This window comes from Phacochoerus africanus, chromosome 11 (genome assembly GCF_016906955.1).
Source record: "Phacochoerus africanus isolate WHEZ1 chromosome 11, ROS_Pafr_v1, whole genome shotgun sequence".
Classification (NCBI taxonomy): Eukaryota; Metazoa; Chordata; class Mammalia; order Artiodactyla; family Suidae; genus Phacochoerus; species Phacochoerus africanus.
Genome location: NC_062554.1, coordinates 115155428 through 115176467, shown reverse-complemented (window position 1 = coordinate 115176467; position 21040 = coordinate 115155428). Strand labels below are relative to the sequence as shown.

The 21040-nt window shown below is 40.5% G+C and overlaps 1 protein-coding gene across 1 annotated transcript in view; it reads left to right on the top strand.

The window, feature by feature from the left end:
- Positions 1 to 21040, top strand: part of SLC9C2 (solute carrier family 9 member C2 (putative)) — a 75030-nt gene that overhangs the window by 52192 nt on the left and 1798 nt on the right. Inside the window, 8 exon segments of the mRNA XM_047752515.1 lie at positions 808 to 956; positions 4130 to 4255; positions 8441 to 8539; positions 13130 to 13297; positions 14973 to 15104; positions 17150 to 17335; positions 19582 to 19663; positions 20803 to 20858. Of these exon segments, the coding sequence (XP_047608471.1) occupies positions 808 to 956; positions 4130 to 4255; positions 8441 to 8539; positions 13130 to 13297; positions 14973 to 15104; positions 17150 to 17335; positions 19582 to 19663; positions 20803 to 20858 (998 nt within the window).

The window sequence follows — 21040 nt, the reverse complement described above, 5'->3', positions numbered from 1 at the left end:
TAATTATGTCAGGAATTGTGTTAGTGGCTTTATATTGCATTTTTTCATTTAATCCTTATAATTACTCCATGAGGCAAATACCGTTATCATCTTCATTTTATAGATAATGAGACTGAGGCTTCGAAAGTTTAACCTGCTTGTGGCTTTACAGCTGGTTGAGTGGTGAGCTCGACCTCAAGCCCAGGTGTATCTGACACTAGAAACTACACTCATGACCATGGTGTCCTTCATTTCACTGCTCAGCTCATTTCAGCAAAAAAAAAAAAAAATGATTGAATACATTCCAATGTCAGGCATGGTGCTCCAGCTTAGGATTACAAGCATGAAACAAATGCAGTTTTATCCTTGACTCCCAGGCTGTTCTGTGACCCTCACATTTGTTAAAGAGGAAAGAATACGCAATTTGACCGCCAAAAGACCCAGCAGCCAAAGTCCAGGGGCTCCTTCATTCAGACATTTATTCATTCACTCAACAAAAATTATACACTATGGAGGTTGAAACAAATAAAGAAAAATAATACGGCTACAATGTAATGAGTTCCATAATGAAGATATGTAGGCAATGCCATGGGAATAAGATGGAGTGATTTTTTTTTTTTCTTAGTTGGTATAGGAAGGCTTTTTTCAATGTTTTCATCCATAAAATGGAGATGAACATTACTTTAGTCTTATCTACCTCATAAGTTCTGTATGAAACAGAAATGAAAATATACTGTTTATATCCTATGAAAATTATAAGCTGTTATGCCAGTATTAGTTATTATTGTGGTTATTGAGTTTGCTTGCTGATAATTTTATTTGCCTCAGGACTTATAGAGCATGAGGGTCGTGATGTTGTCATTGCTTTGAAAACTAAGCAGGCAATCCGGAACGTGATTGCTAAAGCTCTGAAAAACCTCACCTTCCTTTGGTCAAGAGGCATTATTGATAAACATGAGGGCGTTGAGATGAATAAGGTAATAAAGCAGTTTTCTATATAGCTTGATTCCATGAGCCCAACAGCCAAGCCTGCCCAGTGTTACTTTAGCAGAGTGTAATGAGTGAGGGAGATTGAATAAAGAGTGAGTCATTCTGTACAGTAGGAAAAAAAAATGTATTGAGGAAATAAAAAAAAAAGTTTTTAAATTAAAAAAAAAAGAGTGAGTCATGTCAGGTATAACTCTATAATTGCCTAAGCCTTTGTTACTTACTTTATCTGATACACTCCATGTCAAAACCACTTGGTTTCGGAGTTCCTGGAGTTTTTATTGTGGCTCAGCAGTAACTAATCCAACTGGTATCGATGAGGATGTGGGTTTGTCTTTTTTTTTTTTTTCTGTCTTCTAGGGCCACACCCGCAGCACATGGAGGTTCCCAGGCCAGGGGTCTAATCGGAGCTGTAGCTGCTGGCCTATACCACAGCCACAGCAACACCAGATCCAAGCCGAGTCTGGACCTACACCACAGCTCATGGCAATGCCGATCCTTAACCCACTGAGCGAGGCCAGGGATCAAACCCGGAACCTCAGGGTTCCTAGTTGGATTCATTTCCTGGCCTTGCTCAGTAGGTTAAGTATCCGGTGTTGCTGTAGGCTGGCAGCTCGAGCTCTGATTTGAACTCTAGCCTGGGAACTTCAATATGCTGCACATGAGGTCCTAAAGGAAAAACAAAAACCCAAAACCACTGGAGTTCCCATTGTGGCTAAGCAGAAATGAACCTGATTTAGTATCCATGAGATGCAGGTTTGATCCCTGGCCCTGCTCAGTGGGTTAAGGTTCTGGCATTGCTGCGAGCTGCAGTGTAGGTCACAGATGTGGCTTGGATCTTGCGTTGCTATGGCTGTGGTGTAGGACAGCAGCGACAGCTCTGATTCAAGCCCTAGCCCCTAGCCTGGGAACTTCCACATGCTACAAGTGTGGCCCTAAAAAGCGAACAAAACACAAAACACAGACAAACAAAAAACAAAACAAAAACCACCACTTGGTTGCAAGTAACAGAACCAACCTGAGCTAGGTTTAGCAGAGAGATGTGGTTGAAGGATTTATTATAAGAACACAGGGTGCCTTACAGAACCCGTGATGGCCAGACCTCAGGAAGGGTCTTAAAGAATGACCTGGAAAGCGTTCCAGAGTCTCCATTTCCTATCAGGGTTGCCCTCTATGGCATCTTCTTTTGGCTCCTTTTACAGATTCATTAGATTTTTCTGCCTTTCTGTCCACTGGTGGAATACGTATTGCCCAGTCCTACCAGCTATGGCAAGGGAGGTGGTCATCACATAATGTTGACATAGTTGGAAGGGGATCAACCTGTGTGTGTGTGTGTGTGTGTGTGTGTGTGTGTGTGTGTGTGTGTGTTGGTGGGGATCAGAGAGGGAACCACTGTGAGAGGAATAGGGAAGACACCTTAATTGATTAGCTGATAAATGGACTTCTGAAAAATTATAAATTTGCAAAAAGGAACACAAGATAGAGGAAAAACATATGTAATTTTTTTTATTTTTTTATGACTGCACTTACAACATATGGAAGTTCCCAGGCTAGGGGTCAAATCGGAGCTGTAGCTGACGGCCTACACCACAGCCACAGCGGTGCAAGGTCCAACCCACGTCTGCAACCTATACCACAGCTCATGGCAATACAGATCCTTAACCCACTGAGCAGGGCCAGAGATGGAACCTGCATTCTCATGGATACTAGTCAGATTCATTTCTACTGAGCCACAATGGGAACTCCAAAAATATTTAATCTTTAATCCTACCACATTATCACACCCATCATCTAGACAGCATTATAAGAACACAGAGGGCAAATAGGAATATTCTTTCTATCCAGTACAAGTGTCCATCTGTTTCCTAGAAGTTCTGGTCCCACATTTTTCCTGTGTCCCCAATGATAAGCTGCTCCACAGTGTCACACGCTTTTGCTTGTCACTGACACCTTTCAGCCACAGGCCACCATGGATTGTACTTCTGGATGTTCCGTGGACACAGTCCCCTCTCCACGGCCTCTGAAGGAAAGTGGGTGTGGGACAGGCCAGCTTTCTGCTCTATAGCCAGCCCACTTCTTTAGTCTCTATAGCATCATGGCAAAGGACTAAATGGATAATATGATTTCTCCTTAGGGTCTGTCAGAGGGACAAAAGTGTCACTTTGCTGTATTCTTCAAGTTATACCTCTATGCATTTTGTGTTTTGTATTTTTTGTATATTTTTTCATTTATCACTTTGAAGACTATATAGATGATATATATATATAGATAGATAGACTATAAGATTTAATTGAATGTTGATACCCATTTGTTAAACAAATAAATAATAGCCCTTATGAGGAGAGACTGGTTTTTTTTCCTATAGGTTTGTTTAGAAAGGTAACAGGTAAATCAGTCATTCAACAGTTATTTATTGAATGCCTACTGGTTGCCCATATTGTCAACCAAAGAGATATAATTATTACTCTCAGGTCATAGGGGGCCAGGTAAACTTAGCCAGTTTAATTAAGTATATTTCCAATGCCTACTATATGCCGTGGACTCCTCAGAGGAGCCTGGGGGTGCACAGGAGTACAACACTGACCCCAAAGTCCACGGGCTCTTCTTCATTCTTTCATTTAGTCATTTATTCAGCCAATCAACAAAAGTTACATATAAGCAAAGATACTACTACTACAATGTAATGAGTTCCATAAAGGAGAGTTGTAAGAACTACCATGGCAATAAGCCAGATGAGTGATTATCTCTTACCTGCTTTGGGAAGCCAGAGAAGGCTTCTCAGGGGCCATAGAACTAGAACTTTATCCTTCTAAATTATAAGAATTTAGAGAAGCAAATCATATGCATGAAAAAAAATTTTGAGAGAATGTGGCATTAATTCGTACGGTAATAACGAAATTTAAATAATTTGAGATTAACAGGGTAGAATACAACTGTTAACTGGATTATAAAGATGATAGGTTCAATATGAGTTAATATATCTGAAAATAATAATAAGGGGAGAATAGGGACAAAAAAAGGTTAGAGGACCCTTTAAACAGGGTAAGAGAAGCTCTGAATCAAAAACATGGTTATGTTTGCATAACAGTATTTTATTTAGATTTCCTTAATTTCCCTTTTCTGTGACAGGATCTGATCACCATATTTTGATTATTTGTTTTAGGTACTTCTTACAAAAATAAAATCACTGAATAACATTCCAATGGCAATCCCTCCCCCTACTCCTGACAAATATCTTCATAACATCGTTTGGCTGGAAAATAAAGATGCTCTTATTGAGTTCTTCAAGGTAAAGATTTTCTCTTCTATTCTGGATTAAGTTCAATGATAGTTATATTTCATTTTTTCCACTCTCTGATGCAAGATTAACAAGAACTTATCCAAAGCAAGAATCCAGTAATTGCCACTGAAGGGGGCAAATCAAAACCTAGAAAGTGGATTTCATTTTGAGCCTAAAGGGCGAAGATATTTTTTTTTAAATAATTGCTTACTTGCTTATTAGGATGAGTAATCTGTGTTACCTGATTATTACCAATCCCATCTTATCTTCTATCATAGAGCCCTGGGCTTCCAGATGCACAGTCTGGAAAAGAGTTTTCCAGAGCAAGGGTTTCATATTTAAATTACTGTACAGGTGAGGCAGATAATATAAAAGTAAAACCATCAGTGTGTAGTATAAAGAGAGAACAGTGAGGACTGTGGTGTATTCAAGAGTTCATGCTCTGCCTTAAGTCAGCAGAGTGTTGCTATAGGAATTTGTATTCTTTCAACAACTGTGTATTGAATATCCTCTATGTGCCAGAGACTGTTCTAGGTTTGGGGATATGGTAGTGAACAAAATAAATAAGTCCCTGCTTTTATGACTTTATATGATACGTATGGAGATGGACAATAAACACACAAACACGTAAACATAGTAGTCAGATGGTGACAGATGCTATGGAGAAAAGGGAATATGGTTGGGCAGCTATTTTATATGGGTGGTTAGGAAAGCCTGTCCTAATAAGTATCATTTGGAAAGAGATCTGAAATAAGTAAAGGAGCAAGCTGTACAGATACCTGGGAGAAGGCAAGTGCAGTACCCTAAGGTGGCGTGTGCTTGCTGTGTTCAAAGAACATTGCAAAGGCCTGTGTGGCAGGACAAGCGATGGAGGGAGGAGATGAAGCCACAGCAGCTGCAGAGAACTTGAGTTTGTGGAACTTTGTAGGTCATTGTAAGAACTTTGGCTTTTCTCTGAATGAAATGTGAAGTGGACTGGAAGGTTTTGAACGGAGAAGTGACATAATCTAATTTACACTTAAAAATGACCACCTGCTGATGTATTGAGAACAGACTGTATGGGGTCAAGGGCAAGTTGGGGAGTCCAGTTAGGAAGCGATTACAATAATGTAGGCAGAAGATGATAGTGGCCTGGATACGTGAAAGTGGTGAGAAGTGGTCAGACTTGATATGTTATGAAGAGAAAACTTATAGGTGCTGATGGAATTAGAGAAATGATGACTTCTAGGATTTCAGTCTGAAAATAGAAAATGGTCTGAAAATGGAATAACCATTTATATGGGGAAGAGAAGATGTATATGGGGGAGAGGACATGAGTTTGTTTCTGAAAATGTTAAATTTGAGAAAGCTATGAGACATCTAGGTGGCGATGCTGTGTAAGCAGACTGGAATGCAGGTGGGAGGCTAAACTGGAGAAAGAAATTTTGGAGTTGTCAGCAGAGAGATAATATTTAAGGTCTTAAGACTTGAAGAGATAACTTAAGGAATTATTATGGAATCCAAGGATTTAATCCTGAGATACCCACCATTTAAAGGTGAGGAGATGAGGAAGAATTAGCAAAAAGAATTGATGCTAGAAAAAGAGATCAGATTTATGGTTACCAGAGGTAGGAGGTGGAAGTAGGTTAAAGGGTACAGACTTCAAAGGTAAAAGTAAATCCTGAGGTTGTAATATACAACATGATGACTATATTTTTATAGTTATATTGTATGGAGTATTTGAAAGTTTCTAAGAGAGTAGATTCTGATAGTTCTTATCACAAAGAAAAAAACTTTTTGTAACTATGTGAGGTGATTGTGTTATTGTGGTAATCATTTTGCCGTACATGTGTGTTAAGTCATTATGCTGCACACCTTAAACTTATATAGCGCTGCATGTCAATTATAGCTCAATAAAACTGGGGAGGAAAGAATCGAGGAGTTATCCATCAGGTAGGACGAAAAGAAAAAATGATGTCCCAGAGGCCAAGTGTGAAATTATTTCAAAAAGGAGAAAGTGATCAACTATGTCAGATGAGGCTAAGAGAGCAAATAAGACTGAAAGTTGACTATTAGATTTAAGAATGTAGAGGCTAGACCTTTTTTAAAAAAAGAAAATCCATAGATTTGAATTTTATATGAAAATTCCAAATTTTAAGAATTTGGCAACCCATTCAGAGTTTAAAAAATACTGTGGGAGTTCCTGTCGTGGCACAGTGGAAACGAATCTGACTAGGAACCATGATGGTTTCGGGTTTGATCCCTAACCTCGCTCAGTGGGTTAAGGATCCAGTGTTGCCATGAGCTGTGGTGTAGGCCTCAGACATGGCCTGGATCTGTCGTTGTTGTGGCTGTGGTGTAGGCTGACAGCTGTAGCTCCAATTCGACCCCTGGCCTGGGAACATCCATATGCCACTGTGTGGCCCTACAAAGCAAAAAAAAAAAAAAAAAAAAATGCTGTGTAGGCTAAACCAAATACATCTGTGGACTGGTTGTGACCCATGGACCACCAGTTTGTAGCTTTAGCTTTTATGGCTATTGTATGAATTATAGGGATAATAACTTTTCATCAACTTGTTCAAACCTGTTAGGTTTTTGGAATTAGGAAAACTCTGACAAATAATGGTTCTTGCTTTACTGCAAATTTGGTTGTACTATCCCTAGTGATCTAGGCATCGAGATATATAAGGAATCTGTCCATAACGAGGACATTTTCCTTGTTTTCTAGGAAGACAGCAATCATAATGGGGTTCCTACTGAGCTTTGAATATCTGACTTCTTTTAGGCTGTCCTAGTGTTTTCTTCATGTCAGAAACTTGTACAATTTTCTTTTGAAGTTGATTTCAAATTTAGTTAAATTAAGGCTCCTTTGGTTGGAAATAACAAAAACCTGCTTGAACTAGTTTAAGCAGAAGGGGAGCTTACTGAAAAGATACTGTGGTAGTGAGGCAGAATATTAACTCAGGTCGTCAGCGTAGGAGCATGGGCTTCGATGCCTTCTTTGATATGGCCATTGATTAACATTTGTGGCTTACGGGCTCCAGGGAGTAACATCCCCACAGGCCTTGTTTACTGTAGGGAGTGTACCTACACCCAGATGGACTTGAATCCCTAATCCCCTGTGACTCAGTTTACGGGAAGAAAAGGACAAAGAAACTATGAGACTTAGGAACATTTCCACACCTAAGACCCTATTGGACAAGGACTGATATGGGTAATTGAATAAGGCCAATGGGAGAAGACCACATCTCTCTGGGCCTCACGTTGGTACCCCCCCACCTTTAAGGAGTAAAAACCCCTATAGGACAATAGAGAAAAGGGGGCTCTTCTCCCTCCTCCCAGTAACCCTGGGAGCTATCTGCTTTCCTTTAATAAAAACTTTGCCTGTGTGTTTGTGGAGTTCGTTCTTCGACCACCGTGAACGAGAACCCAGATTCCGGCACCATCTTTCCGGCATCAGTGGTGTACAGAGGCTAAGAAACAGTTGACCAACTAACCCTGAGCAGAGTGGGAATCAGGCCGGCTCAGCGTGTCGGTGTCAGGAATTTGTGGACCCTTCTTCTAGCACGTGGCTATGGTGACTCTTAACTCCCAAGCTCTTTGTCCCTCAGTTCAATTTCTCAAGAAAGAAATCTAACTGGCTTAGCTTGTTACCTGCAGTGCAGATGTTCTATTTACTTCTGAGTCTTTGCAGAAACGGAATCCTCTGCCCCGAATGATCTTCAACTCATCTTATCCTAGATGAAGGATGACCTTCATGAAGGACGGACACCTCTTCCTTCAGGTTTCCACGTAGCTATTCTTTCCTCTGTGAAGGCTCCCTGGACACCCACGACAGGGTCCTGTGGCCTTTCTGAGTTTTTTTTCCCCAGAGTCTCTTACCCTTGTTAACTTGATCAGAATTATTATTGTAGACGTTTGTCCAACCTAGCATTTACTGGGTGTTTCTACCAGTCACTCTTGTAGGTTCTAATCACAAAGCCTGCGGTTTTCTGGCTTGTTCCTTTTTTCCTAGGAGTTACTGAGGTATGTCAGAACATTATAATTCATTAAGAAACCAAAGAATACAGCTGGAGTTTATGCTACTTTTTAGCTTGAAAATCTTACTTAAATATTTTTGCTTTAAAATCGTATTTCTATTTGGAAAAGGAGATTATGAAAATTTATGTTGATTCTTTTTCTTTTGTTTTCTTTTCTTCTTTTTTTTCCTCTCAGGATAGAGCCAAACTTGCCTATTTTGACTATGGAGATATCATTTGTAAAGAAGGTGAAATGCCACAAGGAATCTACTTAATTATTTCAGGAATGGCAATTGTAAGAGACCATTTATTCTTTATTGAAAATATATTTTCTAATATGTAATTAATCACATAAGAAGAAACTTAGGAACCAAGACGTTTACAAAGTTTTAAATAATTTCTTTTCCAAACGACACTGTTTCTGTTCAGAGTGAACACTGCAGCTAAGATATAATGATAATACCCACCATCTGAAAGGTGCTTCCTATTTTAAAAAATGCTTTCGTATTTATTACTTATTCCTTACAACAATTCTGTGAGGAACAGTATTTTATACAATATTCAGATAAGGAACCTGATTCTTAACCCTGCTTAAGGAGGGTTACTTAAAAGGAAACCACAGTCAAGAATGGAAGAATAATAGGGTGTGTTCCCATTGTGGCTCAGTAGAAATGAAGCCTGCTAGTATCCATGAGGATATGGGTTCAATCCCCAGCCTTGCTCAGTGAGTTAGGGATCTGGTGTTGCTGTGAGCTGTGGTGTAGTGTTGCAGATGCGGCTTGGATATGGCATTGCTGTGGCTGTGGTGTAGGCCAGCAGCTGCAGCTCCAATTCAGCCCCTAGCCTGGGAACTTCCATAAGCTTCCAGTGTGGCACTAAAAGGCAAAAAGCAAAACAACAACAACAATAATAATAATAGACCACATTATCAAATTCTTTTTTTTTGTCTTTTTGTTGTCGTTGTTATTGTTGTTGTTGTTGTTGTTGCTATTTCTTGGGCCGCTCCCACGGCATATGGAGGTTCCCAGGCTAGGGGCTGAATCGGAGCTGTAGCCACTGGCGTACACCAGAGCCACAGCAACTCGGGATCCGAGCCGCATCTGCAACCTACACCACAGCTCACGGCAACGCCGGATCGTTAACCCACTGAGCAAGGGCAGGGACCGAACCCGCAACCTCATGGTTCCTAGTCGGATTCGTTAACCACTGCGCCACGACGGGAACTCCACAATATCAAATTCTTAACAGAGATCAAACAAGAGGAAGATCATACAACTTTTAGCTTTTAAAGGATCATACAATCCTTTTAGAAGGATTTTGGTGTCAGTATAGTGCTAGGGACAAGAATCCTTTAGAGACTGAATACTAGTAGCTAAATCCATGATAAACCCTTGCTACGACCTAAATAATTCCTATATCCTAGATGACAGTTACAAGTGACAAACCCTTATTATAGTACAGATAATTGGCTTTCTCTTTTTGGGATGGCTGTTTCAGACCTTAAAATATCAAAATTAGTCATGGAAATAAATGACTATAGTAAATGTAATGCTAACATGTATAGCATTAAGTGGTACTTTTCAATTCATTCATTCAACAAATATTTACTTCACTACTTTCATGCAGCGGGTACTGTTTATTCTAGGTATAGTATTGACAAACAAAAATCCCTGACTTCTTAGAGTTTAATTTCTAGTAGAGTCATAGAAGGAGATGGGACAATGAACAAAACATGTCAGTTAAATATATAGTATGCTAACAGTGAAGGAGAGATGAGGAGGCTAGTTGTGACATTTAAAAGGATGGTTGAGAATGGCAATATGTTATGACATTTAATCCTTGTATCAGCCCTATGAGAAAACTGATGGACAGAGAAATCAGTTCATTTGCATGCATCCATCCTTTGATGACCACTTCCTTTTTTACATTTGAATGGCTCATGTGATTATGTTGGGCGAACAGGATAATCCAGGATCATCTCTTTAAGTTTAGTTTATTAGTAACCTTAATTCTATCTGCAAAATTCCCCCCCCTCCCCATAGCACTTCACAGATTAATGTCGGATTGAATAACAAAGAGATAGGAATCTTGGAAGGATTTCTTTAGAATTCTGTTTACCACAGGTACTATCCTCTTTGTTGCTTTGTAAAAAGCAGAGATAGTCTTTATCAAAGTGCCTTTAAACTGCATTCACAATTAAATTAAGGGACTTCCTTTGTGGACTAGTGGTTCAGACTGGGCATTTTCACCGCTGAGGCCCAGGTTCAATCCCTAGTCTGGGAACTGACATCCCACATCAAGCCACTGCATGTTGTGCCAAAACAAACAAACAAAATAAAGTTATTACCTTAAAAAAATAAATTGAAAAATGTCAAAGTTGTTTGGAAGCATGAATGCCTCTAAAAGTTTGAATGGTAATCACTAGTAGAGGGTGCAGTTTTCATAGCAACTCCTTTAGTGAATACCATTTCCCCCCCTGTTTCTTGTGTCTTGAACAATAACAGCCTTGCTCTGAAATTCACAGCTAAACTTCCTGGAACGTTCTGTAATCCCTCTGGTTGATTCCTGCATCTTCTTCCTGAAATCTGATACCTTTCTTTTACCCATAACGGGCCTACCAGTTCTTTTCATGAAATAACCAACCAACCTGTGTTATCCTAAGACCTTTTCTATTAATGTCTCATGGTAATTATTCTTAAGCATCTTAAGGGAGGCAAGGCTTCTACTGAAATCATGATTTTGTTTGGAGGCATATTAATTCATGATACCTGATTTATGCATCCATGCAATCAAAAGTTTTTTCCACCTCAATCACTAGCCTATTATGCTAAGAATATCTAGGACACTCAGAGTGTGTGCCTGCATTAGTGACAGACTGCAATGACTATTTTTTTAAATTTTATTTGTATGGCCACACCCACAGCATGTGGAATTTCCTGGGCCAGGAACTGAATCAGCAACAGCTGTGACCTATGCCACAGCTGTGGCAATGCTGGATCCTTTAATCCACCATGCCAGGCCGAGATTGAGCACGCACCTCCACAGTGATCCAAGCCACAGCAGTCAGATTCCTAAACCACTGTGCCATGGTGGAAACTCCTGCAATGACTACTTTTGGTGGGATTTTAATGTAAGGCAGGTAAATAGGGGTCATCTATCTGTAAAGCTAAAGGTTAGGAACAGTCTTTGCCTTGGAGAGTTGAAATGTGAAAAAAACTGTGATTTTTTTTTTTTCGATGTTGAAATGTTTGTTATTTTTTTTAACCTCAAAAAATTTTATGTTTATAGTTGTGCAACAATCACCACAATCCAGTTTTATAGCATTTCCATCCTAAACCCTTAGCCCATCCCTGCCCACCCCCCAACCTATTTCCTTTGGTAACCATAACTTTTCCATGTCTGTGAGTCAGTATCTGTTCCACAAAGAAGTTCATTGTGTCCTTTTTTTAGATTCCACATATAAATGATAGCATATGGCTTTGGTGTCACACTGTCTGACTTCACTTAGCATGATAATTTCTAGGTCCATCCATATTGCTGCAAATGCCATGATTTCATTCTTTTTTATGGCTGAATAATATTCCATTGTGTGTACGTACCACATCTTCTTTATCCGCTCCTCTGTTGATGGACATTTAGGTTGCTTCCATGTCTTGGCTATTGTATATAGTGCTGCAATGAACATTGGAGTACATGTATCTTTTTGAGTCATGGTTTTCTCTGGAGAGATGCCCAGGAATGGGCTTGCTGGATCAAATGGTAATTCTATTTTTAGTTTTTTGAGGAATCTCCATACTGTTTTCCATGGTGGTTGCACCAATTTACATTCCCATCAATAGTGTAAGAGGGTTCCCTTTTCTCCATACCCTCTCCAGCATTTATCATTTGTGGACTTTTTTTTTTTTTTGTCTTTTTGCTATTTCTTGGGCCGCTCCCAAGGCATATGGAGGTTCCCAGGCTAGGGGTCCACCGGCCTACACCAGAGCCACAGCAACGCTGGATCCGAGCTGCATCTGCAACCTACACCACAGCTCACGGCAACGCCGGATCCTTAACCCACTGAGCAAGGGCAGGGACCGAACCCGCAACCTCAAGGTTCCTAGTCGGATTCGTCAACCACTGCGCCACGACGGGAACTCCCATTTGTGGACTTTTTGACGATGGTTATTCTGGCTGGTGTAAGGTGGTACCTCATAGTAGTTTTGATTTGCATTTCTCTAATAATTAGTGATGTTGAACATCTTTTCATGTGTTTTTGGCCATCTGTATGTCTTCTTTGGTGAACTGTCTGTTTAGATTTTCTGCCCATTTTTTTGATGGGGTTGTTTGTTTTTTCTTGGTATTGGGCTGCAGGAGGTGTTTATACATTTTGGAGATTAATCCCTTGTCAGTTGCTTCATTTGTGAATATTTTCTCCCATTCAGTGCATTGCCTTTTCATTTTGTTTAGGGTTTCCTTTGCTGTGCAGAAACTTTTAAGTTTAATTAGAACCCATTTGTTTATTTTTAATTTTATTGTCATTACTCTAGGAGGTGGATCTGAGAAGATATTGCTATGGTTTATGTCAGAGAGTGTTCAGCCTAAGTTTTCCTTTAAGAGTTTTATAGTATCCAATCTCATATTTAGGTCTTTAATTCATTTTGAGTTTATTTTTGTGTATGGTATTAGGAAGTATTCTAATTTATATTTTACACGTAGCTGTCCAGTTTTCCCAGCACCACTTATTGAAAGGATTGGAAACCATGATTTTTACAAAGCCTTATTCCTCCTTCACACCTGAAAGGATTCATAAAGGATCTTTTCCTTCTGTCATAATAATTGCAAGAACCAGAGGGAGCTCCTAGGTTTTGGTCAAGGGCTTTTAATTTTGTGTTTCCATTTGCAGCTGCAGAGTTCACCTCCAACCTTTGGAATAGAGAGGAGCCTAAGGGCTGAAAGAGAGTCCACATCCAGGTTTACAGAGTACTGTACTAGCGGGGACATAATTGGAGAGCTGTGCTGTCTGCTTAAGCGTGAATTTGAATATACTGCCATCTGTGAAACTATTTTACAGGTAAGAAATTGGTTCTATCTGTATTGTGGGTTGCTAGTTAATTCTTCCTCAAAGAGTACCAGTGTCTTCTCTTCCTCTGGATTTTGATATCTTTAGTCAGTCACCCATCCAGCTATTGTGAAGCAGTGTAGACTAGCTGAGAGAATGCCAATTTAATGTCTCACAGCTGCCATGGGATCTGGGGGTGGGGAGAGTGTTTTATGATCATTTAAAAATTTTTTATGCAACTTTTAAAGGTTACTTTCCATTTACACTTATTACAAAATATTGTCTATATTCCCCCAAGTGGTACAATACATCCTAGCGCCTATTTTACATTCAATAGTTTATACTGTTCACGCCCTGACATACTGTTCACGTGGCATATGGAGGTTCCCAGGCTAGGGGTCCAATTGGAGCTGTTGCTGCTGGCCTACAACACAGCTGAAGCAACACCAGATCCAAGCCGCATCTATGACCACTTGTTGCTCACAAGCAACACCGGATCCTTAACCCACTGAGTGAGGCCAGAGATCGAACCCGCAACCTCATGGCTCCTAGTCGGATTGATTTCTGCTGCTCCAAGATGGGAACTCCACTTTTTTTTTTTTAATTAAAAGATAAGATACCTAACTTGCGATGTTATGAAGATAAGGAAAGTACATACGTAAGGTGCTTGGCATATTTAGGTGCTCAATAAATGGCCCCCATGATGAGAGCACTTTTAAAAAGAGTTCTGGTTGGAGTTCCCGTCATGGCTCAGTGGTTAATGAATCTGACTAGGAACCATGAGGTTTCGGGTTCGGTCCCTGGCCTTGCTCAGTGGGTTGAGGATCTGGCGTTGCTGTGAGCTGTGGTGTAGGTTGCAGACGTGGCTCAGATCCCGTGTTGCTGTGGCTGTGGTGCAGGCTGGCGGCTACAGCTCCGATTCGACCCCTAGCCTGGGAACCTCCTTATGCCATGGGAGTGGCCCAAGAAATGTCAGAAAGACAAAAAATAAAAAAAGAGTTCTGGTTTTTCAATGCTCTTTCCTCCATTTTTCACTTGCTAAGTAAGAAGTTTATTTAGCAAGTCAGTGGCCTGATATTCCCCTAGCTGTGGGGGATTCAAATAGAAATTTTCCAATTTGCAAAGAATTCTCAAGTTTTAGGGACCGTTAGATGCAGTAGATCAGGATCCAGAGTTTGAAGAGGGTGACAAACCCAGAAGGGAATGTTGCCTCATCAGTTTCATACATTTCATTTTTGGATGAGGATAGAAGGCATAAATGTATTCACAGGGCTGAACTGAATTCACTAACGTTCCGGTACCTTGAATTCTGAGTCACCCTCCTTATTCAGACTGGCACTTTGCTATAGAAACAAATACCGTGAATGAGCCCACTTTATCTACTATGGCAATAAAAACAGGCAAGTTTATGTGGCTTAGTTCCTTAATCTTGGGCTCATGAGCAGTGTCCTTTATCATAGCTATTGATTGGTATAAAATTTCCTGGCCTAATATTAAGTCTATAGCTTTAATTGGACTGTACATTTTATCATCTTAAATAGCAGTGTATCATAATTACTGTGCCAGAGTTGATAGTTTTTCTAGAAGGTGAAGATGAAATCTATAGGCATCTTTTTTTTGATTTATTATTATTTTTTTGCAATTTAGTTTTGAATCAAGCTTATTGCTTGATACCTTGTTGTTTCAGGCCTGCTTTATCTCCCTGGAGGATTTATATGAAGGTTTTGATGTCTTCTGGCCATCCCTGGAATATAAAATATGGCTAAAGCTTGCTCTCAGTATTGCCTATCAGTATTTTGAATCAAGTCTTGTTGATGAGGTAAGTCACATGATTAAAATATGAATGAAATTTTATTTGCTGTATTTTTTACAAAATGGAGTTCATATTTTGGAGACAGAGACAGAAAGGAAGGTTGTGTCTGATCTTTTTATTTTTTATTTTATTTTATTTTATTTTATTTTTTGTCTTTTCTAGGTCCACACCCGAGGCATATGGAGGTTCCCAGGCTAGGGGTCTAATCGGAGCTGTAGCCACTGGCCTACACCAGAGCCACAGCAACACAGGATCTGAGCCGTGTCTGAGATCTACACCACAGCTCACGGCAATGCCGGATCCTTAACCCACTAAGCAACGCCAGGGATCAAACCTGCAACCTCATGGTTCCTAGTAGGATTCGTTAACCACTGAGCCACGATGGGAACTCCATTGTGTCTGATCTTTTAAAGAAAGATTCCAGAATTTTCACTACTCTCTTATCCTGACTTCTTGTGGGTTGTCAGTCCCCTGTGATGGCTAATTTTCTAAGGCTACCTGCAGTCATTTCTTAAAAATAATAAAGTAGATTCAGCAAATCTTAATAGGTAGAGCCCCAGAAATCAAACATAGCATTAGTTAGAATGGGTTAATGAACACTCAGCCTGGTGTTGATTATAGTCTACTGTATCTGCATTAATATATAAATCTGGCTTTTCTTTTCTTTTTTTTTTTTTTGGTCTTTTTGCCTTTTCTAGGGCTGCTCCTGCAGCATATGGAGGTTCCCAGGCTAGGGGTCTAATCAGAACTGTAGCCACCAGCCTGCGCCAGAGCTACAGCAACACAGGATCTGAGCCGCGTCTACGACCTACACCACAGCTCACGGCAACGCCGGATCCTTAACCCACTGAGCAAGGCCAGGGATCAAACCCGCAACCTCATGGTTCCTAGTCGGATTCGTTAACCACTGCGCCACAATAGGAACTCCTAAATCTGGCTTTTCAAATCTTGATTGAGTTTACTGAGGCTTGTCTATGAACTTTCTCTCCAAAAGGTAGTTCAAGTTTGTTCTTGGACTGGCATAATATGCAATTGTATATTTACATCTCATTTGATAATTATTTGAGCACCTATTGTGAGTCAGTAACTGAGGAAGTGATAGATATGAATTTCAGCAATATACATTGAATTGTGAGACTGGATATAAATATTGGGTTAAAAAAATTAGCATGTCTCAAGAGAATGGCAATACAAGCCACAGACTGGAATAAAATATTTGCAAAAGACATATCACATAAAGAACTATTATCCAAAATATACAAAGAGCTTTAAAAACTCAACACTAGGAAAACAAAAAGCCTGATTTAAAAAATGGGCCAAAGATCATAACAGACACCTCACCAATGTTACATGAATGGCAAATAAACAGGAAAATATGGTTCACATCATATATCATCAGGGAAACGCAAATTAAAACAACATGTTACCACCACACACATATTAATTGGCCAATATTTGGAACACTGACGGCACCACATGCTTGCCAGGGTGTAGAACAACAGGCACTCTCATTCATTGTTGGTGAGACTGTGAAATGGTTTAGCCACTTCAGAAGGCAGTTTGGAGATTTCTTACAAAACTAACAGACTCTTGCCATATGATCTAGCAATCACTCCTTGATATTTACCCAAAGAAGTTCAAAACGTATGTCCACACAAAAACCTACACACTGATGTTCTTAGTAGCTTTATTCCTAATTGCCAAAACTTCATTTTCTTCAGGTAAGTACCCAGGGGTGGCATTGCTGGATCATATGGTAGTTTTATTTTTAATTTTTTGAGGACCCTCCATACTGTTTCCCATAGTGGTTACACCAGTTTACAATCCCACCCATACTGCATGAAGGCTTTCTCCACATTCTTGCCAGTGCTTGTTATTTGTTGTTTTTTTTTATGATAGCCATTCTGATAAATGTGAGCTGGTTTGTAGTTCCTTGATGATTAAATGATGTTGAGCATCTTTTCATTGGAATTTGCTTTCTTCTTGATACCATGTGTCATTTTGTATGAATTATAGGAAAAAAAATCTGATTTTATTTTATTTTACTTTAGGACTTAACGTTTCAGAAATGCGTGGTGCTCAATCATGCATATGTGGAGACTTTATCGAGCTATAACGAAGTGACTATTGATAATGTGAACATGAAATTTGTTATTGTTGTGTACGGCAGTGTTATTGATACTAAGACAGAGATACCATATCTTGCACCTTGCATTTTACCTAAAACCTGTGAACAGGTAAGGAAGAGCATTTCTAGAGTCATTTTCTGTTCATGGTGCCCCATAAGTGACTTTAAAACTCAACTGACCACCTTAAAAACAAATCTAACCTATGGAGTTCCCATTGTGGCTCAACAGTAACAGACCCGTCTAGTATCCATGAGGATGTGGGCTTGATCCCTGACCTTACTCAGTGAGGTAAAGGATCCAGTGTTGCTGTGAGCTGTGGTATAGCTTACAGCTGTGGCTCAGACCTGGTGTTGCTGTGGCTGTAGTGTAGGCTGGCAGCTGCAGTTCCAAATTTGACCCCTAGCCCGGAAACTTCCATGTGCTGTAGCTGTGGCCCTAAATAAATAAATAAATAAATAAATAAATAAAAAGTAAAAGAAATTTAACCTAGAAAGACCCTACAGTTTTCACCTGCCCTTTACAAAATAATCAAAATGTAAACAGGGCTTCTGTGTACTGTTGTGCAAGTTATACCTTGTACATGGGTGTCACTGAGGGACAGATGGGGCAGGAATCTGCCTGCTCTTTGCTTGCCAAGCTGTTTGCCCTGGCATGGGCTGTGCCTCCCCAGAAGAAGGATAGGGTATGTTTTTTCCTAGATCACAACAAGGCATTGGCACCATATGCTAGCATGGCCCTGGAAGTATCTGCACTGGTTGATAAGAGGGGAGATGAGTAGGGACCATGTCACTTTGTTGCCACTTTAGGGGCTATGGGCCCTCAACTTGACAGGGGCCCTGGGCCTCATCATTCCATACCTCTGTAAGGAAGGGGGAGATGTGAACATAACAGGGATGGGAAGAGTAGAAGCATGGTCTCTAATTTGCCAAACCACCTGCCATTGCACTCCAGAGGGGATGGGAGGACAGAGCTCAGGAATGGGAGAACCAAGAGGTGGTGCGAAGAGCTGACATCTCTTTAATCTGCTAACAAGTTTCTCCTCTTTGGGAGAGACCCTTTCTTCTTGTTCAGGCTGGGAAAGGTCATGAATTGAATGATAATTTATGTCCTGGAAAAGTTGATACTCCTAAAAAGTGTATTTACCCCTTTCATAACATTCTCATTTCATCAACCTCTCAACAATTTGGGGTATGGAGGTAGTTGAAATGTTTTCTAATAGAAGATGAAAATCAGGAGTTCCCGTCGTGGCGCAGTGATTAACGAATCTGACTAGAAACCATGAGGTTGCGGGTTCGGTCCCTGCCCTTGCTCAGTGGGTTAACGATCCGGCATTGCCGTGAGCTGTGGTTGCAGATGCGGCTCGGATCCCACGTTGCTGTGGCTCTGGTGTAGGCCAGTGGCTACAGCTCCGATTCGACCCCTAGCCTGGGAACCTCCATATGCCGCGGGAGCGGCCCAAGAAATAGCAAAAAGACAAAAAAGACAAAAGACAGGGAAAAAAAAAACAAAAACAAAACCTGATCCCTGTGCCCACTAGCTGCGTGAGCTCGGAAAGGTGCCTTCAGCTTCCTATTAGTAAATGAGAATAAAAGAGGCAGCTATCTCATAAGGTTCTTGTGAGGATTAAATGAGATGTTATGTAATAATATCTAGATAATATCTAGAAATGACAGTTAAAATTGTTGCTTGTGTGCTCCTTGTGTTCTGGGAGGACAGATTTTTTTTTTTTTTTTTGTCTTTTTGCCATTTCTTGGGCCGCTCCTGTGGCATATGGAGATTCCCAGGCTAGGGGTTGAATCGGAGCTATAGCCACCGGCCTACGCCAGAGCCACAGCAACACAGGATCTGAGCCGCGTCTGCAACCTACACTACAGCTCACAGCAAAGCCAGATCCTTAACCCGTTGAGCAAGGCCAGGGATAGAACCCGCAACCTCATGGTTCCTAGTTGGATTCGTTAACCACTGCGCCACAATGGGAGCTCCTGGGAGGACAGATTTTGTGGTGCATGGGGCAAAACTCTAGGAAAGTGCTTTATTTCCATCTGTGCCCTGGGCCCTTGTGTGTCAGTATTGGAGTAAAAGTAACTCAGTGGATGCTGGGGATTCCATTTTCCAAACTGGTTACAAGAAATTTCCTTTCTGATGTCAATAAATATGCAAAAGATAATTTGCTGGTCCAACTTCTTGAAACAATATTGAAGAGGATTTGAAGTGAAAAAAATAGAGCTTAGGTTGGAGGCCCAGTTCTAGGTTTTGGCTTATGTCTTATATTCTTTGGAAAGGTTAGCAAGGGACCTAGTTAGAGATTAAAAAAAAACATGCCCTTTTGACTCATTTTGACTTTTCTCCTTTAGGTGCAGGGAACTTCAGATTTAAGCAAGCTGCTGATTATCCAAGCATCTGAGCTTGTTAAAAATAACAACACCAAGGCCATGGGTAAGGAGTAGCCCTTCACTGGTAGGAAAACTGTTGAGAAGGACTTCTGATATGTTTAAGATTCATTTCATTCTAAGAAAATGATTCCAGGGCATTGTGTATGTTTATCATCAGTCTCCATTCTTAGGTCCACCCCAGCTGCCACATTGCTTCGGGGAGGTCACATGTGAGAGACTTCTAAACACTGAAATTCTGATGGTTCTTTCTCATGTTTCTCTCCCTACACCCTTGTGGGGGGATGGCACCTTGTAATTTGGTCCTGCAGGCTGGAGCCTCATAGTCCTTTGCAAAGCAGAGCAGGAGTAGGGAGGGTATAGACTCACACAGAAGGCCCAGGTGTGGGAAGCCAGGGTTCTCTAACAACCCAATGGAATATGGAACCTGACCCATGTTCACTGAATATTCCAAACCATGATCCCAGCCACAGCTCAACTGACTTACTTTGAGTTGCCCTTTGATAGTCACTAAGTAATTATTGTCACTAAATGGGCTTAGCACTCATTTGTATTCATTCTAAAAGAAGACTAGATAGGAAGGCCTTGCTCTAGGGAAAATACATTCAAGATCTTTCGTTCAGTGCTCAGCATTTACCAAGTGACCATTTTTGCAGCTACCCAGCTTGAAAACATGGTAATCTTTGATTTGCTCCTCTCATGAGCACCATCCTGGTGCTTGCAATTTGTGTTCTCTGCTAGCTTAGACATTCTAAAGGAATTGTTAATTTGTGTGTGTGTGGGGGGGTGTTCCATGATTTCAACTTGTTTGCACAAAGTGACATTTTATCAATAGTGTATGTCTCATTATTTCTCATTTGCATAAAGTCTGCCAACCCTCAGCCCTCATATGTGGCAATAATCAGATAGAGCTGAGCAGCGCTGGCTCCTGTAGGGGAAGCAGATACTTTACAGTTTGTTGCAGTCCAAGCCACTCCCTCTTGTGTTGTATTGGACTTTGGGGAGCCTAGTAACAAACCTCCTTGAGGGGGAAGAAAGTAAAAAAGCCTCTTTGAAAGGGGAGAAGGGAAAGGGGAGACTTACAGGGAGAAAGTAAATTGAGATTTTGAATATTCTCCTGCTATCTATACTCTTAAGTTCCTAATTGAATTTTTCTGTTTCACACATTTATTTGGATTGGCTCAGCCCACACCAGTTTTGAAATGACCAAGAGAGACTATAACTGGAAGCGAAAAGATGAGGTAATAAACTTGACACCTTGATTAGATTTTTCTCATTGTGAATATTAAACCGCAGAGCAAAAGTAAATTATGAAGTCAGGTAGTGACATGTAGGTGGTGTGAAAAGAGACTCTTAGTGGAAGCTTATTAATATGGAAACATTGGGATCAGGGCTTACCTAAATTACTAAAAAATTAAATCAT